At 48.9% G+C, this 26,121-nt stretch overlaps 2 protein-coding genes across 4 annotated transcripts; both read right to left on the bottom strand.

Moving 5' to 3' along the window:
* Positions 1-77: 77 nt before the first annotated feature.
* On the bottom strand, positions 78-13,558 carry tmc3 (transmembrane channel like 3). The gene is made up of 22 exons (XM_086153144.1): positions 13,426-13,558; positions 12,452-12,595; positions 9,976-10,051; positions 9,335-9,416; positions 8,952-9,058; positions 8,753-8,851; positions 8,522-8,664; positions 6,806-6,953; positions 6,635-6,678; positions 6,361-6,508; positions 5,969-6,078; positions 5,776-5,854; positions 5,258-5,500; positions 5,024-5,152; positions 4,306-4,373; positions 2,850-2,978; positions 2,657-2,767; positions 2,223-2,348; positions 1,861-1,939; positions 1,632-1,674; positions 1,300-1,543; positions 78-1,227 (listed from the first exon to the last, which is right to left on the bottom strand). The coding sequence occupies exons 1-22, from the start codon at positions 13,545-13,547 to the stop codon at positions 294-296; spliced, it is 3,408 nt and encodes a 1,135-aa protein (XP_086009270.1). The 5' UTR covers positions 13,548-13,558; the 3' UTR covers positions 78-293.
* A 3,917-nt stretch (positions 13,559-17,475) lies between these two features.
* Positions 17,476-25,599, bottom strand: plekho2 (pleckstrin homology domain containing O2). 3 transcript variants are annotated; one of them, XM_086152964.1, is made up of 8 exons: positions 25,453-25,599; positions 21,748-21,852; positions 21,527-21,649; positions 21,351-21,455; positions 21,186-21,284; positions 20,840-21,112; positions 20,656-20,745; positions 17,476-20,325 (listed from the first exon to the last, which is right to left on the bottom strand). In XM_086152964.1, exons 1-8 carry the CDS (start codon positions 25,459-25,461, stop codon positions 19,591-19,593), a joined length of 1,539 nt encoding a protein of 512 aa, XP_086009090.1. In that variant the 5' UTR covers positions 25,462-25,599; the 3' UTR covers positions 17,476-19,590. The 3 variants fall into 3 exon arrangements, with proteins under 3 accessions (XP_086009090.1, XP_086009089.1, XP_086009088.1); XM_086152963.1 differs by having other exon boundaries at positions 20,416-20,745; XM_086152962.1 differs by having other exon boundaries at positions 17,476-20,745.
* Positions 25,600-26,121: the final 522 nt, after the last annotated feature.

Here is a 26,121-nt window from a genome sequence, read left to right on the forward strand (position 1 = left end):
AGGAAGAGAGTCTATGAAATGGAAATTCATGAAAGAATGAACAGTGAAAACAAAGTGTCATGCAAGGCTTTTATTGTGAAGGAATGGTGCAACTGGGGGATCTGGCTGGAGGGATTTTATTTAAATGAGGACTTGGGTCACAGGAACAAAAGGAAGGCGCATGAGTGTGTGTGTGTATGAGTGTGGGGGGCTGATATGGTATGACATCTCACGGCACTGATGATGTCACATGGCGCTGCTGATGTCACAAGTTCCAATAACATCACCAGCTGCTTATGACATCACTGCAGAGGTCACACATTGGAGCAGAAGAGGTCACCTCCCCCTGGGGGCCCGGGGGTTCTGGCCTTCCTGCGGGTCTGTCGGGCCGGGGTCTTCAGGTAGCGCTCCTTGTGCTGGATCACCTGGATGTACTGGTCGGTGCTGCTGTTCTGCTGGTCACTGCTGGATGCCAGTGAGGCAGAGTCAGACTCGGTGGGCGGCGGCTCCGCCCTGTTCCTGGTCTTTGGCCCACCCCGGCCTGGGGAGCCAGCATGGCGCCTGGTCCGTACCAGGAACTGGTCTGGCAACTTGGCGACACCGTGCCAGCGGGGATGGGGCTTCGGCTCCTTCCAAACTCCATTGCCCCCGTCCTCGTCTTCTTCGTCGTCTTCGTCGTCGTCGTCCTCCTCCTCGTCCTCCTCGTCCTCGTCCTCCTCGGGCGGGCCATAGCGCCCCCGGGCCAGAATGCTGTCTTTGTCGGCACGGTCGCCGATGTAGAAGTGTGGAGGGCGGTGGAGGTCAGACAGCGAGTGTGGGCGGTGTGCCGGCGTCCTACGGCAGGACCTCCTCTCCTCCTCCTCATTGAGAAGCGGGCGGGTGGTGTGGGCCAGGCTGCGGGCGGCGGCATGAGCGGGGCCACGGGTGGCGGCGTAGCGCTTGACGTTGCAGGGGTACAGCTCCAGGATCTGGGCGGGCTCCTCCATCAGGAAGTGGCGAGGAACCCGCGTGGCTGAGCGCAGCAGCTTCTTGTGCTGCTCGTGCTCGTTGACAATGACGTAACGGGCGGGGCGTCCACGGCGCCCGCCGACGAGCCCCGCCTCCACCGGGTGGACGGAGCACACTGTCTTCCTGTACAGCGGGTCTGAGTGGATGCTGTCCAAGTGGCGGGCAGGGGGGTTGCACGCCACATGGTGGTAAGACCTGGACCTGCACGGCCCGCTGGGACCCCCAAGGAAAGGCGGTGGCCTGGTGGAGAACATTGAAACATCAGCAGAACATCAACAGAACCAGAGTCATGCGGCCAATGAGAATGTCGACCTGCTGTGTTTGGGCACGGCGGGGCTCCGAGAGGTAGAGGCTCCGCCCCCTCGACTCAGGTCCACCCTGGAAGCTGATTGGCTGATGGTGCGGATGCTGTTGCCGCGGCGAGCCAGAGATTGGAAGGTAGCAATGCTACCGTTCCTCTGAGGGGATGGGGTGCAGAGCGAGGCTTCCTGGCTTGTGGCCTCATCCTCCTGGTGGAATGTCTTCTTCTCTGCCACCTCAGGGGCCTGCAACCTCGCTGGCAGGGGTGAGAGGTGGTCAAAGGTCAGGATGAGGATGGGAGGGGGGGCAGACAGACAGACAGGTGGACAGATAGACAGATGTACCTGCTGCCATCTGGATCACCTTCTTCTTGTCTTCTGTTCTTTCCTTCATAGACAGAAAATGAAAGAAGTGAAGTTTTTCCTCCCTCTCTCCTCAGGAGCGTCCTGCAGCAGGTTTTCTTCCTCAACCCCCCCTCCCCATGAATCCCCTCTAGATCCCCGTGGACCCTCTCCTTAGCCCCAGTCCCACCCCTCTCGGCCAATCAGAGAACTAACTGGTCAGCTGACCCACCGTTTGTAGCTGCATCCTGAGCTGGTTGTTGGTGAACTTCAGGGAGCGGGCGATAGCCTGCAGGTAGTAGATCAGCATGCTGACACACACACACACACACACACACACACACACACACACACACACACACACACACACACACACACAGTGTTCATGTGCACTTCTGTCTGCAGCCACAAGGGGAAGGGAGTGAGTGACTCATTCATAGACACAGGGGGTTTGTTTGTGTGTTTGTCAGTGTGTATATGTGTGCATGTGTGTCTCTATATATATGCATATGTTTGTGTGTCTCTTTGGTGTGTAATACATGTGTGTGATGTGTGCCCCTCTCCCTCTCTACTGTCTGTGTGTGTGTGTCTTACAAAAGTAGCAGCAGAGCAGGCAGCACTACCACAGGGCTGCTGATGTATCCCATGACATTGCTGAACCAGCGCGGGAACTCGGAGGACACCGTCTCTGAGATGATGTCATAGATCTTCTCCTGGCCACTGCAAGCACACGCACACACACACACACACACACTGATGAGTGCAAAGTGGACCCTCAGCCGTGGACACCAAAGCAAACATCTCCAGAGGGTAGGGGCCGGAGCCTAGCACTGCTGACAGTGGGGCGAGGGGCAGGACTTGGCTAAAATGTCAGTCATCCCAGCAGTTACCCTCTCACCCACACACATGCACAGTTGTAAGTCTTTAATTGGAGGACATGGAGAGGTCTCTGAGCCTATGAGAGGAGCCAGATTATGCCTTTCCCTCCCTCAGCCAATGAGAGAGGCTGGATTAGGTCCCTCCCCCACCTGAAGGGCCCACAGTGCTGCGAGGGCCGGTATCTGACGATGGCAAAGATGGTGGGCAGCATGCAGAGGAAGAGCATGAAGAGCAGCATGGCCAGGTAGAAGTTGTTGGACCTGCAGGGACAACAGGAGGAACATCTCAGCACAAACTCTCTGGAGAACAGCTGTGTGTGTGTGTGTGTGTGTGTGTGTCCACCTGGAAGCCCTGAAGACCTGCTGGTGGGGCACGTTGCAGGTGAGCACTGCCCAGCTCCTCAGGTACATCAGACCTATGAGCTTCAGCACGTTGAAGGCCGGAAGGCACGGGGAGAAGAATGCTCCCATCCTGGCGACACACATTCAGAGAGAAACATACACACACACACACACATTCAGAGAGAAACATACACACACACACAACCCTAACCCTAACACACACATAGGCATAGGCATATACACACAAGTATGGATACATACACACATTCAGCGAGGCACACGCACACACATAGACACACGGGAAGACACACACATGCAGACACATACACACAGAGATACACACACAGACACACTCGGGTTGATGGTGATTGGTTGCCGTGGTGACAGGGTGAAATGAAGCAGCAGCAGACTGAGACTCCGGTGGAACAGAGATGTTCCACAAGGTCAGAGGTCACGGAGGCCTGGCATGCCATTATCTATGAATCATTGGCGCGCACATACACACACACACACACACAGACACACACGCAGAGAAGGACATTCCTGGATCCAACCAGCGGTCAGGAGAAAGCTACAGCGTCAATAGGTGTTACATTAAACATCAATCAATTATCAACTAATAATACATTAATAGGTAATCGTTGTAGTAATAATAATATTAATGATCAATACTTTATATAATTGATTTTAATAATTGGATTTTTTTTACATGTTCCACAAGGTAAGAGGTCACGGAGGCCTGGCATGCCATTATCTATGAATCATTTGCACGCACACACACACACACACACACACACACACACACACACACACACACACACACACACACACACACAGACACACACGCGGAGAAGGACATTCCTGGATCCAACCAGCGGTCAGGAGCAAGCTACAGCGTCAATAGGTGTTACATTAAACATCAATCAATTATCAACTAATAATACATTAATAGGTAATCGTTGTAGTAATAATAATAATAATGATCAATACTTTATATAATTGATTTTAATAATTGGATTTTTTTTACATGTTCCACAAGGTAAGAGGTCACGGAGGCCTGGCATGCCATTATCTATGAATCATTTGCACGCACACACACACACACACACACACACACACACATGGAGAAGGACATTCCTGGATCCAACCAGCGGTCAGGAGCAAGCTACAGCGTCAATAGGTGTTACATTAAACATCAATCAATTATCAATTAATAATACATTAATAGGTAATCGCTGTAGTAATAATAATAATAATGATCAATACTTTATATAATTGATTTTAATAATTGGAATTTTTTTACCAGGATAGAATACGATCAGTCCTCCCTGTAAATGGAGAACCCCATTAGTATCCCCCCCCTTCCCAGCAGAATGGTTCCACCCATGGACATGAAGATGGACTACAGGAAGTGTTGGGGAAAACTACAGGAAATGTGGAAGAGGGAGGCGTCTCACCAGATCATCCCCTGGTTGTAGATCAGATGCAGGACGTTCTCTGCTATCTTGAACTCTCCATATTCAGGCTGCAGGAGAAGGAGGAGGAGGTAGAATGTTTTATTTCCTGTTAACTCCCAACTTCCTTCACTTAAATAAACCCAATGGAGGTGAAGAAGGGATGAAAGAGGTCTAAAGAAGAGGGAGGTGTGGGAAGCGGAGAAGGAGGCTCCTCCAGTGAAAACATCCAGGCAAAGAGAAGGAGGGATGATGGAGATGGAGAAGGACTTGGAAGTTCCTATGGTGCCCAGATCCTCTGAATGAGAAGAAGGAGGAGAAGGAGATGAAGTAGGTTCCTATAGTAACAAAATCCGTGGAAGGAGAAGGAGGAGGAGAAGAGGATTCCTACAAGGGCCAGATCTTCTGAAGGAGAAAAGGTAGGAGGAGGAGAAGGAGGTGGATTAGGAGGTTACTATAGTGCCCAAATCCTGGGAAGGAAACGGTGGAATAAAGAAGGAGTGGGAGGTTCCAACAGTGATCACATCCCTTGAAGGAGAAGGAGAAGGAGAAGGAGAACGAGGTTCCTGCAGTGCCAGATCCTCTGAAGGAGAAAGAGAAGTGAAGGGGTGTCAGAAGGAGGAGTTGGAGGTTCCTAAATTGGCCACACAATCTGCTTGTTTATCATCATGTGGGTTCTTTAAGGTTGTCTGGGGAACTGGGATTTCACATGGGGACATACAAACTTGCTCTCCAGGTCCCAGCAGCAGCAGTCGCTGAGGTAGCGGACCACCAGGCCGCGGATGAAGTCAATGAGGAGGATACTGGCCACGGTGAAGATCATGTCTATGATGGACAGCTTAAGCATCTCCTGGAGACACACACACACACACACACACACACACAATGATTATTAGAAGCTCCATGGCCAGTCAGTCTTCCCAGAAGGTTCCAGTGTGTTTCTGGTGGATCGAACCTGGCCCACGTAGGTCTCCCAGCACTGGTCCTGCTGGTTCCTTGTGTTCTTCTCAAACAGCGCCGTCTGGTTGAAGGCAGCCCTCACACCAAGCTCCAGCACAGTGGTGAAGGTTGCCGTGGTGACGTTGCGCTGGGATACAGAGGTGTCTGACACCAGGGTGGATGGACCGTCGGCGCCAGGCTGCGAGATGGTGGCCAGGAAAGAACTGGACTCGGACCAGTTACCTGGACTGGATGGAACCTGCGGGGACCGGGACCTGGATCAAGGCTTCTCTTGGAGAACCTCTGACACCCAAGGGTTCCTCAGAGAACCTGTGAGGAACCTCTAGAAAAGAACCCCCTTTCATCCTGTCACCAGGATGTACATCTAATCCCTGCCCCAAAGGTATGCTTAGGGACTAAATACCCATTAATAAGCTATTATGAATGGTTGAATGTATTAATGAATCATTAATAAATCCCAATGACAGAGCGAATAGATGATTAATAAATGAACGATGGATAAATTGTTCTCACCGCAGAACTCATACTGTTGACTTTGTCCAGCAGGGCGATGATGAGGCTGTAGAGGTTCCCCAGATACAGAACCAGAACCCTAAGGGGAAACATGCAGAAAAGCACACACCATCATATATTTGGGAATATGAAGTATTGAGGCAGAGTTCAAGTGTACTGCAAGGTAGTACTCCGGGGTACTATGAGGCAGTACCTGGCCAGCTGGAACCTGAGCGAGGTGCGGGGGTGGTACATCTCCAGCTGAGCCACGAGCTCGAAGGCTGATGGAGCGATCATCGTGATCAGTGACACCACCACGCTCACCTGCAGGGGGCAGCAAGACAAGGGTCAGTCAGAGTACTGCAGCATGAAGGTACTGCAGCATCCAGGTACTATAGTATCTGGATACTACAACACCCAGGTACTGCAGCATCCAGGTACTGCAGCATCCAGGTACTACAGTATCTGGGTACTACAGCACCCAGCTTCTGTGGCATACAGGTATTGCAGCACTCAGGTACTGCATCAACCAATCTACATTCTAGGTGGTAGATCTAAGTTCTCAGAGCAGCTCCTGCTTGAATGGTGGAACCAGAGGAGGAGAACCTCGTTCTTCTCCCACAGCGTCAGCTCAGGCTTCTCCTGCTCCAGCCTCTGGGAGCGGTCAACCACGAAGTAGATGATGTAGATGCTGCCGGCCAGAGACATGAGGACCAGGAGGTTGGCCAGGAGACGCAGGCTGACCAGCACCGCCCTGACACACACACACACACACACACATTCTATTAACTTATTATTGCAGCATCATTAATGTTGTAACTGAGTTATTAACGAGTTATTAACACGTTATGCACGCATTAACATGCAAAGACAGACTCACAGACTGGTGTCCTTTTTCTTCTCCTGCTCCTCCACAATGGCCTCCTGCACACACACACACACACACACACACACATCTTCAGTATGAAATACATGCTGATCTTTCTGAAAGGTCAGCCATAAATGATGGGCGTGGTCCTGGTCCAGGTCCCCCCCCTCCCCGGTTTCTGACCCGGATGTTGTTGACGATGGCGGCTCCCTTGCTCTCGGCGGCCTCGGGGTTCCCAATGAGGTAGTCCCAGGCGCAGAAGACCCTCCAGCAGAAGGTAAAGTTCTCGTCCGAAGCACTGGCCAGACTCAGACGGGAGTTCTTGGCCATTCTGACGGAACACGGAAGCGTTCTTCAGCTGGACCAGAATCTGGCGGGTTCCACCCCTGCAGTACCTCAGCCACACCACTGGATGGTGGGACACCAAGGAGGAACTGGCAGGAAGTCACTTTGAGAATCAACAATCAATGGGTAGTGCTCATCTAGCGCTCATCTGTTACTCATCTATAACTGATCTATAACTCATCTGTCATTCGTCTATGAATCATCTATAATTCATCTATTACTCATCTTTTACTCATTGATAGGTCATGTTACTCATCATGTTACTATAGCTCATCTGTTCATATATTACTCATGAGCTATGCCGTGTATTACTCATGTATTACTCAAGTGTCATCTATTACTCATCTGTTACTCATTGAAAAACTGATGTATTACTCAGATATTCAATGAATGACTCATCCATTACTCATGTACTATTCTGTGCATGTATTACTCTTGTGTTACCGTTGTGTAACTTATCTATACCTCATCTGGTACTCATGGATTACGCGTCTATTACTCATACGGTACTTTTCTATTACTCAAATATTCTATGACTAAAGTGTTACTCATCTATAACTCGTGTATTATTATAAATGTATTATCTGTTTCTCCCATAGTACTCGTGTTACATATTATTCTATGTAATACTCATGTGTTACTCATGTATTACTCATCTTTTACTCACATGTATTATTCGTGTTGCTCAAATATTACTGTGTGTATTACTCTTTGTAACGGGTGTATTACTCATGTATTACTCCAACTTTTAATCGTGTATCACTCATGGGTTTATACATGTATTTCTTGTGTACTACGATGTAGTCCAGGGGTCCCAGACCTTCGGAAAAGTATTTTGTGCCCCCCCCCCCGCCTGAAATCAAATCTTTGTGTTAGTGCGGTTCGGTCATTTTTTTCTCACATGCATCTGGGGTTTTATACAGTGGTTTTAGAAAAAAAAACCTGCAAGGAAAAAATGACAAGGTAACATGCAATGTGTTTTTTGCTTCAAAATTTGAAAACAAAATGATTTTTTTGATGAAAAAATGTCAAGTGACATTGTTGAAACTATCTTTTCTTTTCTTATTTTGATTAAAAAAAACACAAAAAAAAAAACAAAAAAACTTGCAAAATTTAAAAGATTGATTTAATAACCAGAATAGCCACCATTAGCCTTTTAAACAATATATCTCCTCTTGTGCAATTTCTCTGTGCCAAATTTTCCCACAGTGACAAGATCTCTTCTTTTAACTCGACAATATTTTTAGGGTGTAATTTCATGATTTTTTTTTTTTTTTTTTACTGTTCATTTTTAATATTAATTCATCATGCATTTTTTTGAGGAAAAGTTCATTACATATAAAGATTTTTATAATATACCTGTTTACCTCCTTTACACTAAAACCAAGGGAAATTTGGACTTGGTGTTACTTCTAGGTAATGATTTTACTGGTCCGGCCCTCTTGACATCAAATTAGGCTGTATGTATCCCTTGGACTAAAATGAGTTTGAAACCCCTGATCTAGTCTGTCTGGGGTCGAGTGAAGGGTTGAGGAGGTGAAGTTGTGAGCCTACTTGCGCAGCAGGATGATGAAGCTATAGGCAAAGACAGCCATCCCGACCAGGAAGTAGGCCAAAGGGAGGCGATACCCGGCACTGCCGATCTTCCTGACCCGACCATAGTACCCGTAGAACAACACTGAGTATTGCAGATAGCCCTGCACACACACACATATACACACACAAATAAACATATACACACAAAATGGCGTCATCTGTGTGTGTGTGTGTGTAGGGCCTCCTCACCCCCAGAGACCAGATGGTGTCCAGGTCCTGGGCTGAGGACAGGTGCTCTTTGGGGATGGTCTTGCTCCTGGTGGTCCCGAATGGAGCTCCTGCCAGCAGCTGGACACACACACACACATGCACACACACACACACACACATGCACACAATCAGAAAATCACAATGGCGGAGGCCGGTTGCCATGGGAAGATGCCGGGACCTCGGGCAGGACGATGAAGGCCCCTGTCATTATGGTGAGGACGATGTTGATCCCAAAAAGCCAGCGGAGGAAGATGAAGTAGGAGGCCACACCTGACCCGAAGTGACCTTCAGTACACACACACACACACACACACACACACACACATACACCATCAGACTGGAGCTCCTCCCATCTTTGCCATCAAACCATCTAGATCGCAGACTGATCAGCTGTCCAGGTGACCTGGGACAGCTGAAGGTTCTCCTGTGTTCTCCTCATCCGGATCCACCCGCTGAAGGAGGTCTGAGCGGGGGGGGGGGGACCAGGAGAACATCAGAGGAGATCCAGGGACAGGAGATCCTTAGCCCACTGATCTAGCAGACCTTCAGAGACCAGCTCACTCTCGATCTTCTTGATTCGGACTTCCCAGGGGATGAAGACCACCAGCATATTGTAGAGCAAGCGAGACAGCTTCTTCAGCAGCTGCAGGACACACACACACATACACACAGATTAAAACTATTGACATAGATTGACAACCACCGACAGCGGATGTATTTGTGTGCGTGTCTGAAAAATGTGTGTGTGTGTGTGTGTGTGTGACACACTGAATCCATGGATGTTTTCCCTGCATTTTGGTTCTGGAGCTGCTCCCAAAAGAAAAAGGGGAGAAGATTCTTCTCTAGAATAGTATGTACACACATACTATTTAGATACACACCTAAACGTTTTTCTCTCTCACACACATATACACACTTCCACAACCATTTCCATAAAAACACACACACACACACATATATATCAGCCGTGGACTGAGGCTATTGCTAGATTAATAATTCATGTTGATCACTGACACTCCATTTATTCTAATGGGACCAAGCAGTAATTAAACCGGGCCAACACACACACACACACAAACACACACACACACACAGATAAGGAGATCTGCTCCACGTTCCAGTTGCTGATCCTTCATCTGCCCGCCTCCTCCAGCATCATCCTCATCTTCACCTCATCTGAACATGTGAGCAGATGAACTCACGTCTGCTCCAGCCGTCTGGTAGCCCCTGGTCCTGGTCAGTCGGCCTTCGTACTTCAGGACGATCTCCCGTGCCTGCCTGGAGACAAGCACACACACACACACACACACACGTACACACACATACACCGTAAATAAAGCCGTGGTGTAGCACGGCAGCTGATACACGTTTATTACTATGTAGTAATGAAGTGGCACAAGGTGCCTTCAGGGACATCGGGACATCTGAGGCTCGGGGGGCCGGCAGGTGGAGATAAAAGATGTGGAGGAAATAAAAAGAGCACATTCAAAGACCGATCATCAATCAATACTGATCAATAGAGGAGGAGGAGGAGGACAACGACGACGAGCTCCTCTGTTGCTGTTAAACGGATCGACGTGAGTGTGTGTGTGTGTCAGGTGTGTGTATGTGTTAAACACAGACTCTTTAGGGCCGTCGCTGTGGTTTATGGACCCCCCTTGCCATAAAACCAACCACATCTGACTGGACCCATTAAGATAAACCAGCTGGGCTGAGGCGGGGGTGGAGGGGGAAGGAGGGTTAAAGGGCGGGAGGGGAGCTGGAATACCAAAGGAACCCAAATTGAACAATAATCCCTGATAATCCCCGATGATCCCCAATAACATCCAATTATCCCTGATCATTCCCCCCAAAAAATCAATAATCCCTGATAAAACCCCAATAAACCCCAAATATTTCAAATTACCCACCATAAACCCCCCAAAACGCCCGGTAATCCCTGATAATACCCCCAAATCCCAGGTAATTCTCCAATAATCACAGGTAATCTCTGATAAACCCTGATCAGGGATATTCTAGAAACATGGGCCTGAGAGGAGCGAGCTGCAGATAAGGAGGAGCTGAGGAGAAGGTGGAGGAGGAAGAAAGGATTCAAAATGGGCCCCAGGATTAATACATAGTTATTACACTCGGTGATTATAACACACTTATTACACATTTATTACACCAGGTGTTTGGCAAGTACTCATTACATAGCTATTCCACTTGGTGATTGTAAAATGCTTATTACACAGTTATTAAGCCAGGTAATTATAAGACAGGTAATTATCTTGGTATTTGTGAAGTACACACCGGTTGCTTATTACATAGTTATTACCGTAGTAAATGTTTACATTGGGTGCTTATTGGGTGCCTAGTTATCCCACACTTTAAACACAGGAAGTTGCAGAGGAAACAGGCGCGGGTGTAAATGAAGCATGGTATTGATTAATGAGCTCCACCTGATGACACGTGTCTAATCAGCAGTGGTAGGGGGGTGGCGGGGAGCTTTTTGGGGGGGGGGTGGGGGGGTAATGGTGCGAGTCTAGGCGCAGATGAAGGGCAGTAAAGCGTGGAGCTGCATCTCGCGCCTGTTGAAGGCAGTAAAACGCGAGCACCGATAACAAACGGGCCGTAAAGACGCGACTCAGCACTTCCACCTCTTCGTCTTCATCTTCGCCGGCAACCCATTATTACCGTGTTATTACAACAACCCCCCCACACACACACACACACACACACGGGCCCCCTCGCTCGCCTGCAGGGACAGGGGAAGCTCTCTGAATCCACAGAGAAGATCCTCAACTCCTGAACCCCCAAAAGAACCAGAGGCTTTCTGTTTGGAGTTTGTAACCTATTTATTACACACTTACTGTTTTTAACACACTGGGTTTTTATTACACAGTTATTACAATAGGTATTTGTAATTATCAATGTAATTATTATATTGTTACTAATTATGTGTTTGTATAGTACTTATCGGATGGTTATCAGCCAGAATTTGTATTATTATATGGTAACTACACCAGGTATTTTTAATGCACTTATTACATGGAATTTGCACTAATTATACAAGGGGTATTTATTACATACTTAATACACTACATATTTGTGAAGTACCTTGTATATAGTTATTACACCAGGAATTTATACTTATTTATTTACATGTATACTTAAGTACTTATTTTGAAATTATGACACAAGGTATTTGTGAAGTTTTTATTAGTTTGTTATCACACCAGTTAATTATACAGTAGGTATTTGAAAAGGACTCAATTTGAAATAATCACAGCAGGTATTTGTAAAGTACTTATAATGTAGTTATTACACTTGGTATTTGAAGAGTACGTATTACAATGTTATGACACCAGAATATAATATGTAAAGTGCTTATTACATGGTTATAATATTTGTAAAGAATCCATTTTATAATTATTAGACTCACACAATAATTACTGAACTTAATTTTACACTACATATTTATAACATTGCATTTCATGAGGAAATTTGTAAAGTACTTATTACAGAGTTATTACACTAGGAAATAATTACCAGGTACTTATTACCAGGTTATTACAACAGGTTATTCCAAAATAGTTAGAACACTGAGTATTTCTCAACTTGGGCTTTGTTAAGGGCTTATTACATAGCTATTATCACCCCACCTCCCTCCCCAGCCCAGACAGGAAGTGGACCTACTTGAGGACCTTAAGCTTGCGTCTCATTGGCCAGGGCCGGGTGCGGATGTTGGCGATGATCTCCTTCTGATACTGGATGTTCTGGAACATCTCCTCAGGGTCGTTACTGTCCACGCGCTCTTCATCCTTGTCCTCATCGTCCGAGCTGCTGCGTGATATCCCACACACACACACACACACACACATCGTCACAGGGGTCTTCGGGGGGGGGGGTGCCTGGGTCCCTGGAGCCCCTTCCAGAACCCCCCTCAAACGCGTGTGTGCGTGTGTGTGTGTGTGTGTGCGTGTGTGTGTGTGTGTGTGGTGCCAGTGCAGAGTGTGTTAGTGGATGGTGTGTATGTGACGGTGTCGGGTGTGTGTGTGAATGTGTGTGAGAAAGAGAGAATAGGGTGTGTGAGTGCAGGTTGTGACGATGTGTTTCATTGCGGTATGTGTGCGTGTAGGGTGTGTGTCGATGGATGATGTGTGGTGTGTGTGTGAAACTGGATGGTGTGTGTGAGTGCATGGTGTGTGTTTCAATGTAGGGTTTGTCTCAGTACAGGTTATGTCAGTTGAAGGTGTGAGTGGGTGTCAAGTGTGTATGTCTGTACAGTGTGTGTGAGCATAGGTGGTGAGTGGATTGTGTGTGTATCATAGCAGTTTGTGTGTCGGTGTGAATGTCATGTGGGTGTGTGTCACTGCAGTGTGTGTGAGTGTTGTGTCGCGGCCCCACACACACACACACACACACCCTATACTCAAACATACAACTTATGCTCACACGCACTGCACTAACACACACACACACACACACACACACACACACACAGAAACACACTTCCTTCTACTTCAACATAAACTCCAACGGATTATTTCCCAGCTGTAAATCAAACACTGACTGATTACCAATCACTGATTGGTAATCAGTGATTGATTGATCAGTGATCAATCAATGATTGAATCAGTGACCCCCCCCCCCCCCCCCAGGTGACCCACCTGTGCCGGGGGTCCTGGAAGGATGAGAAGATTCTCCTGGAGTTCTTGCGGACACTCTTGTGCCTCTTGGCCGCCGAGCGGCTGCTGCCCTCCGCCGCCACCGCCGCCACCTCCGCACTCATCCTTGCACGGAGTGTGTGTGCCCGTGTGTGTGTGTTTGAGAGAGAGTGTGTGAGAGACAGAGAGAGAGAGAGAGAGGGAGAGGGTGGTCCAGACCCTCACACACACACACACACACACACATATACATACACACACACACACACCAGGCCAATCAGACAAACCCAGCTCTTAAAGGGCCGGCGTCGCCTGTGACCCCCCCCCAGGCTGCACACCCTCTCATTCATGGATTCACTCACTCATCGGGGGTGTGGTATCATCATCAGCATCAATAATATAAACAACATTATAATGATAATAATAATAATAGTAATAATAATAATTATAGTAATAATGATAATAATTGTTTGTGAGGGTGAATGGCTGAGTATCTGTTCGAGATGTGAATGAACGAATGAATAGTTGTGTTACTTCCTGTGCTGTGTGTGTGTGTGTGTGTTGTATGTTGTGTGTGTCTGTGTCTGTGTATCTGTGTGTGTGTGTCCAGAGGTGGACCCTCCCCCAGCCGATGGAGTCCAAGGCAGCAGAAGGAGGAGCTCAGGAGGTCGGGAAAAGACCGGGCCTCGGCGCCATTATTGCGGTCATGTGACTCCAGGAGCTTCCAACCTGGCCACTGCTGACAGATGGACTCCAACCACCAATGTTTAGGGTTCCACAGGGAACTTTGTGAAGTTCTACCAGGAAGGAACTGTCTCCTTTTAGCAGATGAAGGACAAATCATCCAGATTAAAGATTCAATCATCTAAATCTACATGGCATTATCTAGATTTTTTCAGATGATGCTGACATCTTTCAGATTAAAGTTGGTTAAAAGCTCAATCATGTAGATGAATGTGACATCATCCAGATCAAATCCAGATTAAGGGGATGTCATCCAGGTTAAAGTGGCGCCATCAACATTGTCATAAAATCATCCAGATTAAATCCAGATTACACCAACATCAATGACAGATGAGAGTGGCGCTGTCCAGGTGATGGAGACCCCATACAGACTCATAAATCATCCAGATTAAAGGGATATCATATCCAGATTATGCCCAGATGATGGTAACATGATCCTGATTACAGGTTAACGCATCAGTGTGACATGACTCACATTCAATCTAGATTATCGTGACTGTGATCGTGAATGCTCCCCATGGTGGTCATGGTTGGAACCACAGGTGGAGGTCAGATTACCAGGAAGGTCTGGACCAATTAGAGCCATGGACTGTTGACGAGATCGGGGATCAGGAATACGACATATCGTAGCATGAGTCCCTCTGAGTACTAGGGACGAGAAAAGACGCTGTGACATCACTTCCTGTCAGGAAGAAGTTTCTGTTTCAAAAATAAAAGTCTCTGGCCGCTGGTCCCGTGGGAGGGTTCTCCAGGAACCGTTCCCTCAGGGGAGAACCTGATGACGGAGAGGACGCACACACGCACACACACACACACACACACACACAGACATGGGGTGTGTTTGTCTGTCTTATTTATATCTGTGTGTGTGTGTGTTTGTGCGTTTGTGTCTGTGTCCTCAAGCACTCAGAAGCTAAAATGAATCCATAAATCACAGATTTAATCAAATAAATTTAATCAGATCAATAAACTTTAACCTCAGCAGTCACATGTTTGTCTGCGCCTGCGAGTGTGTGTGTTTGTGGCCGAGGCTACGTGTGTTCATAACCTACCATAAGAAGGTAGCTGCGTGTGCACACAGTACATGCATTTGTTCGTTTACTTGTGTGTGTGTTTGTGTGTCAGACCATGGGTGTGTGTGTATACATTAAGATGATAGAAGTCTGCATGTATGTTTATATACATATAACATGAAATGTAATATCATATATAATTCAATATAATACAATATAATAAAAGATAATATGATAATATTATATAATTTGATAAGATGTTATGTTATTGCATGGTGGCGCTGTTGTTAGCGCTTCGGCCTCACAGCTCGGGAGACCTTGATTTTAATTCCGACAAGGGGACATTTCTGTGTGGAGTTTGCATGTTCTCCCTGTGTCTGCTTGGGTTTTTCCCCCCACAGTAGGTTAATTGGAAAAAAAATTGGGAAAAAGTGCCCCAATTGAGTGAGTGAATGTCGTCTGTCTTTGTATGTTGCGGCTGGGATTAGCGGCTGCGGATAATATAGGGCAGGGGCGTCAAACTCATTTTGGTCCGAGGGGCACATACGTCTTAATTTCAATGTCCAGTAAAATCCTTACCTAGAAGCAACATTAAGTCCCAATTTTTCCTTGTTTTTGTGTAAAGGAGGTAAACTGATTATTATAAAAATCTTTATATGTAATGAACTGTTCCTCTATAAAATAAATGATGAATTAACATAAAAAATGAATATTAAACAAGAATTGATGAAATTACACCCTATTTTTGAGTTAAAAGAGAAAATCTTGTTACTGTGGGAAAATTTGCTACTAGAATTGCTACTAGATTTAGAAAATTGATTGGTAGCATGTACTGTATGAGAGGAGGTATAATGTTTACAAGGCTATTGGTGGGCTATTCTGGTTATTAAATAAATCTTTTTAATTTTGCCCATGTTTTTGCGATCATTTTTGTGTTTTTTATAGAACTAAGAAAAGAAAAGATCCTTTTAACAATGCCAATAGATGTCATCAAAAAGGTCATTTAGTTTTCAAATTTTGATGCAAATAATACATTGCAAAGTTACTTTTTCATTCTTTCCACCCCCAGATGCATGTGAGAAAAAAATGCACGGGCCGCACTAACCCAAAGATTTGATTTCAGGCAGAGGGCCACAAAAAATTGTTCCGAGAGCCGCAATCGGTCCGCGGACTGCGAGTCTGAGACCCCTGAGGGCTCATGGTGGAGGAGGGCGGAGCTCTTTGTAGAAAGGGGCGGGGCTTCAGTTGGGAGGAGGGGCTTCACTCCCTGCACCTGACGACATTTCTGTCAATCAAATCTAACCAGTCAGTTACACACTGGGGTCAGGCTCAGTGGGCCGGGCTCGGACTCAGCCAGACAGACACATTAATGATACTGTTAAATGTGTGTATTTGTGTGTGTGTGTGTGTGTGTGTGTATCCAGTTACCCAAGAGGGTTTTATTGATTCTGTGCAGGAAAAATAAACTTAATGTAATTTTTAGAAACAGAAGCAGCAGCAATGACCACATGCACGTGGACATGTTTGTCGTGCACATGTGCAGGTATAACATGCATACAAACAGGTGTGTCGTGCATGTTTTTTTTGGGGTGCAGGTAGGTCGTGCAAGTCTAGGGGGGCTGTGCACGTGTCCAGGTGTTTAGTGTACATGTCTAGGTGAGCCATACATGGTGGTCATGTGTCTAGGTGAGCTGAGCGAGAGTCCAGGTGTTTAGTGCACCTGTCTAGGTGACCCGTGCACGTAGCCAATTGTTAGTCCACATGTCTAAGTGAGCTGTGCACGTGTGCAGATATTTAGCGTATGTGTCTAGGTGAGCCATGTAGGGTTTGCATGTGTCTAGGTGAGCCATGCACTTATCCAGATGTTTAGTGCATATGTCTAGATGAGCCATGCAAGGTGTGTACGTGGCTAGGTGAGCTGTGGATGTGTCCAGGTGTTTAGTGCACGTGTCTTGGTGAGCCGTGCACATGTCTAGGTGAGCCATGCATATGTCGAGGTGACGTGCAAATGTCCGGGTACAACACGCATGTGCCCAGGTGCGTGGACACGCGTGTAGTGCATGTGTCCAGTGAAATGTGCATGTGGAGAGGTGTCCTGGTTTCCTCAGGGCGCCACAAACCAGTGATATACTCACACAAGTAGTCATCTGCACCTTCTTCTTCTTCTTCTCTACCTCCTCTTACTCAGCAGCCCTCGTGTCTCTCCGTGGACGGGCGATGGAAGCGTGTGAAGGTCCTGATACTTCCTGTAGGTCCTCTCAGAATAACACCGGCTAACAATGAAGAACCACGTCAGAAGCAGTTTCCCTTTTTATTCAGGCAGAAGCTCACAGGACACCATCAGCCGCACAACTCCATCTTCCTCGTCCACACCTCCAAACCTTCATCCAGGAGATGAGAACCTGACACTGTCATCATAAAATAACCCAAGTATAACTTCCCAGAGATCTTCCTTTGCTGGGTGTGGATTCATTCATTCACTCGTTCATCCAAAGATTCTCCCCATCATCCATCCATCCATCATTCATCCATCTATACATCTACCCAGCCATCCATCTATTCATTCACTCACTCTCAGCATCCACTGATACATCTGTACATTCACCCATCCATCCATTTATTCAATCATTTACTTGTTCACTCATCCATTCATTTATTCACTTTCATTCATCCATCCATCAACTTGTTCATCTATCTATCCATTTATTTACATTTGTCCATTGTTCACTTGTTCATTCATTTACTCACTGCACGACTCATCCCGCTGTCATTGGGTTAAGGAGCAGGGTTTAACCTGGACTGGTTACCTGTCAATCACAGGTAGCTCATTTTCTACCAGATCTTCTACAGGGGGACGTGGCAATATCAGTGTCTTTGTTGAAAGCCACCGGGTTCTCCTACCAGTGTTCTACATGGTCTCCCTGTTCCTCCTGCAGTTCATTGGAGACTAAATAGTCCGTGGGTGTTAATGAGAGGGTGAATGCTTTGGTGATAGACAGCTGACTGTCCGGGTTAAGCCTCAACCTTGTCACGATTGGCTTCAGTATACGCAAAGCAGGGAATAAATGGAAGTGCGAACCTTGCAAGAGGGAACATTCACTGTAGTCAACTGTCAGTGACAAACCTTGAGGAGAAGAAGAAGAAGAGGAGGGGGAGGTGGGGAACCGCGTGGAACCTTAGCACTACATGTCACCCGGGTCTCCTAGGGTCCTCAGATCACTACTGGCATTGAATAGGAACATAGCAGAACATAGAACCCAACAGAAGGTCTGAACGTTCCAATGTCCATTGGACGTTCACCTGGAGAACATCTGATGGGTTCCCTAACCTATGTGAGTAAGTACAGTGTGATAGCAATGGCTTGTTGACTGAGATTGTGAACTACATGGGGGAGCCATAACAGCAGAGTTGTCCTTCTGGACCTCTGGGAGCAGGTCAAGCCAGTTCTCCTCAGACATTCTGCACGTCAGACACCGTAGGCATCATGGAGTCAAACGGATCATGTACCTTGGTCCCAAAGTGGAGAACCCAGCTTGCTTGGGAGGACAGTTCTGTCTACACAAAAAGGTACCTTCATGAATCTTTGTTTCTAGATCTGCGTCTCAACCGTCGGTTCTCCATCTGGGAGCTCCTGTCACTCATCGGACCTCCACCCCCTTCTTCATTCCCATCTGGAGAACCCTTCGCTTTACCCCGTCTAGGTTTTTTTGCTCACACAAAACATACAAAGAGTACCAACTAGGTGACATCTCCTGGGCGACTCCTCAGAGGAGGAGAGGAGAAGGGTGGAGAACATCGTGGCTGAGGGATGCTTCCAGGTGATCATTATGAAGATACAGGGCAACATCAAAAAGGGTAATAAAGGGGTAATTATATGTTTGTTCGCTCTGGCGGCAGGAGGAGTCCAAAGTGTATCGGGTACTTCTCGACCACAGGAAACTTACCAGGAACCTTGAGAAAAACTCCAGTGTAACTACAGTTCTGGGTTCAGCGGCAGTTCTTTCCAAAGGGGGCTTAAGGGGTGGGGCCTAAAGTGCTGGAGGAGGACCTGCAACCAGGACCTGTTCTTAATTGTCCTCGTCGCTGGGGGGCGGAGACAGATGCAGCAGAGGGAGGGGCTTGTCTGGGACGGTTGCTGAGGAGGAGACCCGGCAAGATCTCCGCAAAACACAGATTAGAAAATACGGACAGACTTGTGAGATCTTCCTGGGTCTTCAGGCTGCGGTGAAAACCACTGGACAGGAACCCTTGAAGACCCTCAAGACAAATTCTTTGAAGTCCTGGGTTGCTGTTGGTCAAAATGCACCTTCTACTTGTCACAGCATCCTGCTGTCCGGACGCCGCCAAAGATGGACAGTTAGTAAGAGGCCATAAGCCCAAGACCTAAATCCTGCCAACTCCAGCTAGACCCTCACAAGCTGTTCCTGGTGGTGTTCTTCAACAAGCTCAGCTTCTTCACCTCCCTGAGGACACAGTCTGCCTTCTTCAGCTTCTCCATGGCCTCAGCTAGCAGGTCCTCTGGCGAGTCGTCTGCGCCCTGAGGTCTGGACGCTCTGCTCAGGAGGTAGTTGGTCTTCTCCATCTCCAGGCACACCTCGGTCTCCAGCTTCATCACATCCTTGGTCAAGGTGCTGGTGTGGCGCCTCTGAATGCCATGCGAAGAACTGGATAGTAGGTTGTCAGAGGAGGCCGACCGGATCTTGGTCCACTGTCTGAGATTCAAACTCAACCGCTGGGCCTTGGACCTGTCAGTGACACCTTCTGCTCCTGACCTTCTGCTGCCCTGAGCGTCGTCGTCGCTGTTGTCCAGCACGTCCAGCAGGGCGTTGCTCCCTCTCAGCGCGGCGGTGGATGCCGCCAGCGTGTCTTCAGCCGTCGACACTTCGCTGTCTGAGTCGGAGTGCTGGCCGCTGTCGAGCGACTTCTCTTCCACCCCGGTGCTCTCCTCGCCCAGCTGGTTGCTCAGCAGCTGACTGTCGGGATCCTCTGGAGAGATCACCACCTCCGGAACGTCACAGTCCGGTCGGGTCTGGTCTGCCTTGAGGGGGGCGTCCAAGGAGGACTCAACGTCTGGACCGGGATCATTGTGCTCAGTTGTGTCCTCCTCCATGTCCCGCATCTTGGGCTCAGGTATTCCTGAAGACTCCTGTTCAGGACGCAGAGGACATGGACTCTTTCTGACTGGCTCTGGCACATGTGGTTGAAGGCAGGGTTCTTCATCTGCGTCTTTGTGCACCTTTACTTCTTCTTCTTCATCACCCCTATGTGGACCTTCGTGTTCTTCTGCAGAGGTCCCCCCCTCCCCCTCCTCCTCCTCCTCCTCCTCCTCCTCCAGGGTGTCCTGGACTTGGTGCTTGGTTTCGGCAGGAGGACTGGTGGGCTTCTTCTCCTTGGACGGAGGGGTGGGAGGGTGACCGCTGGAGCTGGTGGCGGGTCTGCTCAGGGGCACTGGGGGCGGACGAGTCTTTTTACTCACATCGGGACTCTTTTCTGGTTTGTCCCCTGTAGATTCCTCAAGTACGGAGAGCTTTGGTTCTTCGGACACGGCCACCGGGGGCTTCTGGGCCTGGAGAACATAAGAAGACACGTAACGGCTTACATTGCTGCTTCATTATCTGCTCGGGTAGAAAGACCTTTGCAGTCCAAGTTTTCCCACTGACCTCCTCTCCTCTGTCCTCCACCTCCACTGCCTTCTCTGGCACGGCCATGGGTTTGACCTTGTTTGGTGGCATAGGGGGTTTGAGAACCTTCTTCTTCTGAGGAGCGCCCCCCTCCTCGTCACCGGGCTGCAGCTGCTTCTGCCCATTGTATGGAATTCCTGCGGGGTTTCTGGCGACTTCGACGTTAATGTACTCCCGGCTCCCGTTGGGCATCATGGCGTCAACCAAATCCAGGTCAAGGCGCAGGATCCCGTCGGATGACAGGTTGGCCACCTAGAGAGAGGACAGAAATTAGGGGATCGGGTCGGGTTTAAATGGCGACAATGGGACACACACACACACCAACCTCCTTCATGTGGATCCGGGTCGGTGGCCGGCGGTTCCGATTCCCCTTGGGCCGGGTCCTGGTGATGTGCTCCAGGTTGCTGCTGCTGTCTACGGTCACCTGGGGAGACAGCCAGCTCAGCGAGTACTTCCGGGGAAGAGCCTGAGGCGCCAGAAGGTTCCTTACCTGGTCCAGGACTTTGTTCTTGGCCCGGTTGATGGCCTCGCTCAGGGCCTGGATCCAGGCCTCCTTCTCCTCGCTGCTCCCCACCTGGAGCTTCACGTCCTGGACCTGCAACACCGCAGCATTTGAGCTCAGTCGGGCGCCTTCCAGAAAAGGACCTTGATCCGTGGGTCCCTCACCTTCTGACTGGCCTTGGGGCAGTGGACCAGAATCAGACGTTGCTTCTTGGTGAACTGGCTCCTGAGCTCCTGGCATCGGTCGAAGTTCTCTAGATCCAGCTTCTCCAGGCAGGTCCTAAGCTCCTGGAGGACGGGGGGGGGGGGGGTCACCGGGCGTCTTTGTGAGTGAGTGATAGAGTGAAAGAGAGAGTGTGTGAGAGAGAGAGTGTGTGTGTCCCTACCTGGCTGTCGTAGAGCAGCAGGTGTGTACTCTCCAGGAGAATGTATCTGTCCTTGTAGGAGGCCAGAAGGCGTCCAGGAGCCTTCTTCACCCAGCCCGCCTTCCCCTGCAGGAGACACCTTATCAATAACATTGAGCGCACCGAGAAGATCGATCGGCAACCAGAGAACCGGACGGAAGGCGGATCAATAATCAATGAAACAGACAGACAGGTAGAGAGACAGACAGCTCCGGGTGTCTGCCTGCTTCCTCTATACTAGCAGTGGTTGACTCCTGGAGTCATGTGATCTCTGACATCATACAATACACACACTTCTGCTTCTGTTCCCCAGCAAGCGCTCACTTCCTGTTGCACATTTACATGTGTGTGTTTCACTTCCTGACTCACACAGGTCCACTTCACACCTCCGGGAGGGGGTGGGGGGGCTCTCTGAGGGACACACACAAGCACATACACAACATGACACACACACACAGACTGACACAAACACACACGCCGAAACACACACACACACACACTCCCTAACACACACACAAACACACGCAAGCATTAAAACACTCAGTGACAAATATTGACAGACATGATGACAAACCAAAACACAGTGATCTCATGATAAGAGGTCCTGCATGGGAAATATAGAGGTTTTATAAATGTCCTCTGGAGGCCCTCTAAAGGTTGTTTAGAGGTTCTATTGAGGTTCTATAGAAGCTCTGAAGATGTTCTCCAGATGTTCTCTGGCCTCGGTGCTCCAGAGGTTCTCCCTGTGATCCTCCGCCATTCCATTTTCCCTGCAGCTGCAGCCGCTGGACACACTCCACCCACCCTGGAAAACAACCTCCACCCCCCAACTGACACGGACGCACTTTCCATGAGTCAGGGCTCAGCTGACGGTCCGCACACACACACACACACACACACACACACACACACACACAGACAAAAGTTATGACTGAAAAGTGGTGATGACTGTTCTTAATCACGAAGGTCTGCTTCACACTCTGGCCTCTGAGCTCTCTGCCCCCCCCACCCCCCCCACCCCACCCCACACACACACACACACGCAAACACACACACAAATGTCTGGACTTTCAAATGACAAGAAGTGAATTCATGTTGATGAGAGTCACTGTCACGTCCACGAACCCCAGTGAGGTCACTGGGCATGCACGATGATGTCTCACGCCCAGACCGGCCAATCAACTGTGACATCTGGTCAACTACAATAATGGAGGATGTGTGTGTGGAGCCTCAGGACAACGTACCCTGCTGGAGGAATGTTCTGAAAACATTGGGACAACGCCATATGTGACTTAGACGGAATGAGGAGACACACCTTCATCCTTGCATCTGGAATGAACATCTGGCCAAACTAACCCCCCCCCCCCCGAGGAAGAGGGGGAGGCATGAAAGTCCAGGCAGTGATATAACACACACACGCACACAAAATCACCAGTGTTGTAAGAAAAAGGCATGTTAGCATCAGGGACAGATGCACTTGCTAGCATCAGTGAGAGATCCATGCTGACGTCAACGTAGGATGCACTCATTAGCATAAGTGATATACATTAACGTCAGTGAAAGAGTAACATGTTAGCGACAGTGACAGGTTCACTCTTTGCATCAGTGACACAAGATGCATGTTAACATCAAGGACAGATGCACTCGTTAGCATCAGTTAGAGATCCATGTTAGCATCAATCACAGATGCACTCACTAGCATCAGTGATAAACATGTTAGCGTCACTGGCATATGCACTTGATAGCATCTGTGATAGAGATGTGTTGAGCGTCAATAATAGAGATATATGCTGGAATCACGTACAAATGCATGTTAGCATCAGTAATAAAGAGGCGCATGAGCATCGATGATAGAGATGCAGGTTAGCATAAGGGACAGATGCACTTGATAGCATCAGTGAGAGACCCATGTTAGCATCAATAACGGATGCACTTATTAGCATCAGTGAGAGACCCATGTTAGCATCAATAACGGATGCACTTATTAGCATCAGTGGGTTTCAGGGAGCCAGTAATAAAGAGGCGCATGAGCATCAATGATAGAGATGCAGGTTAGCATAAGGGACAGATGCACTTGTTAGCATCAGTGAGAGACCCATGTTAGCATCGATAACGGATGCACTTATTAGCATCAGTGAAAGAGAAACATGTTAGCGACAGTAGCCAAGCATAAATGCATTTTAGCATTTCTGTGAGATACATGTTCGCATCAGTGATTGACATTTGACTTTGACTTTCTACATCATTGACAGATGAACCCACACACACACACACACACACACACACACACATACTTTGAGAACACACATTTTCTGATGACAAGCTTGAATCCACCCTGTGATCACACACTCAAACACACACACTGAGAACAGAAACAGATTGAAGACACACTCACACACACACACACACACACACACACACACACACACAGATATTCTCTGAAGACAATGAGGACCCGCACACACACTGACGACACACACATACTGACGATGGCATACGATGAAGGGCTCGGTTGTGTTCTGATGCTGGTAGAATGTAGGGGTCTGGAGGGTCTATCTCTCTCTCTCTCGCTCTCTCTCTCTCTCACACACACACACACACACACACACACACACACACACAGTGCAGACATTGGGGTCTCTGACTGAATGAGTCATGGGTCATCTGACCTGGACACCAGTGACGTTTTGTGTGTGTGTGTGTGTGTGTGTGTGTTTGCGCGCGCGTGCGTGCGTGTGTGTGTGTGTGTGTGTGTGTGAATAGGAGTCAGAGTATGTGTCTGTTTTGGTATGAGTGTGTCTGGTAGTCAGGGTGTGTTGTGGTGTGTGTGTGTGTGTGTTTGTGTGAGAGAGAGATGGGTTTCAGGGAGCCTGTTGTAGTGTGTGCCGAAGTTGAAGTCAGGGTGTGTGTCATAGTGTGTGTAGCAGTGTGTGTTGTGTTGTTTGTGTGGGTGGGGGGGTCAGCGGGCGCGGCTGGGCCTCTCCTCACTTCCTCTTGTCTCAAAGAGCGCCCGTCTCTCTCTCTCTCTCTCCCTCACACACACACACACACACACACACACACACACACACACACACACACACACACACACACACACACACACGTAAACTTTACTTCCGGGTCCGGTTCGTGATCCCGCTGTCACACCGGAGTCGAACCCTCAGCGGCCTCACGTAGATCCCCGTTCACGTACCGGCGGTTTTGCCCGCCGCCCTGTCAGAGACGGATCGGGCCTTCCTCACCGGGGTTCCACTGGGGCTTTCGGTGCTGTGACGGAATCCGGTTCGGCACCGAAATAACCGGAAACGGACTTTCATCGACCCCATGATCCCAGTGACACCGGAAAAGTCCGTGCCCTCACGTTTAACGGTCTACCCGTTACATGCAAGGATGTGGCCCGGTGATGGAGCCGAACGAAACCGGGGGCTCCGGTGTTTCCGGGGGAGGGGTTCTGGCCCGCAGCACCAGCCCTAGGCGGCAACAAGTAGATGCTGCTGATAGACAGGTGAACAGGTGCTCGGATCCGGTACCGGGAACCGAAACGACACCGGGCGACCCTCCGCCACCGCACCGGAGTTCACCGGGGGAACTTCCAGGGGGGAAGGCGCACCCGGTTCCCTCTGTGTCTGTCCCGTTACTTTTTCCATCACACACACACACACACACGCACACACACTCACGGCTCACCTCTTCCATGATGAAGCACCGGCAGCCGCTCCGTTCCCGCCGTGATCGTCCGCGGACACCGGGCGGAGGCGGAACTATCGTATAACGGAACCGAGACTGGGCCTTCCTCCTCCTCCTCCTCCTCCCCCTCCCCCTTCTGCTTCCGCCTTCAGCGAAGTGGAAAAAAAAGTTCGACGTGAAAAAAGTTTTGGTTTCCGGTTTGAAGGCGCGCTGCAAGGAGGAGACTGCGCAGGCGCGCAGTCGCCGTGTCACGACGATGGAGATTGATCTTCATCTTCATCTTTGACTCAGTCGGACCCCAGGAGGACGCGTGGGTCCCCGCGCAGGGCCATTGCGGCACGGGGGGAGGACCGGGGGGCCTCCGCCCGCCCCGTCTGGAAGAGAAGGAGGTCCTCTGGAGATGGAGATGGAAACCAGGAGGAGGAGGAGGAACCCTGGAAAAGGAGATGATCCTCCCAGATGTGCAACCCTGGAGGGGGAGGTGGTAACCTGAAGGTGGTCCTGTAGAGGTGGAAGTGGTCGCTTGGAGGAGTAAGATGTCCTCTGGAGGTGGTCCATTGGGAGTGGAGGTGACCCCTTAGAGGTGGAGATGGTCCCCTGGAGGTGGGGGTGGTCCACTGGAGGTGGAAACCAGGTGGGGGAGATGGCCCCCTAGAGGTTGAGATGGTC

This window comes from Fistularia commersonii, chromosome 9 (assembly GCF_037954325.1).
Source record: "Fistularia commersonii isolate RoL2024-O1a breed Wild chromosome 9, RoL_Fcom_v1.0, whole genome shotgun sequence".
Lineage (NCBI taxonomy): Eukaryota > Metazoa > Chordata > Actinopteri > Syngnathiformes > Fistulariidae > Fistularia > Fistularia commersonii.

Excerpts from the sequence above, each read along its gene's own strand:
- tmc3 (XM_086153144.1), bottom strand. The coding sequence starts at position 13,547 with ATGAGTGCGGAGGTGGCGGCGGTGGCGGCGGAGGGCAGCAGCCGCTCG. Across the intron at positions 9,417-9,975 it reads ACCAGACGGCTGGAGCAGAC|CTGCTGAAGAAGCTGTCTCG; the intron begins GTGAGTTCATCT and ends TGTGTCCTGCAG. Across the intron at positions 2,979-4,305 it reads TACAACCAGGGGATGATCTG|GATGGGAGCATTCTTCTCCC; the intron begins GTGAGACGCCTC and ends GTGTGTCGCCAG.
- plekho2 (XM_086152962.1), bottom strand. Across the intron at positions 21,650-21,747 it reads TGCTGCTCTACGACAGCCAG|GAGCTTAGGACCTGCCTGGA; the intron begins GTAGGGACACAC and ends CCCGTCCTCCAG. Across the intron at positions 21,113-21,185 it reads CCCGGATCCACATGAAGGAG|GTGGCCAACCTGTCATCCGA; the intron begins GTTGGTGTGTGT and ends TCCTCTCTCTAG.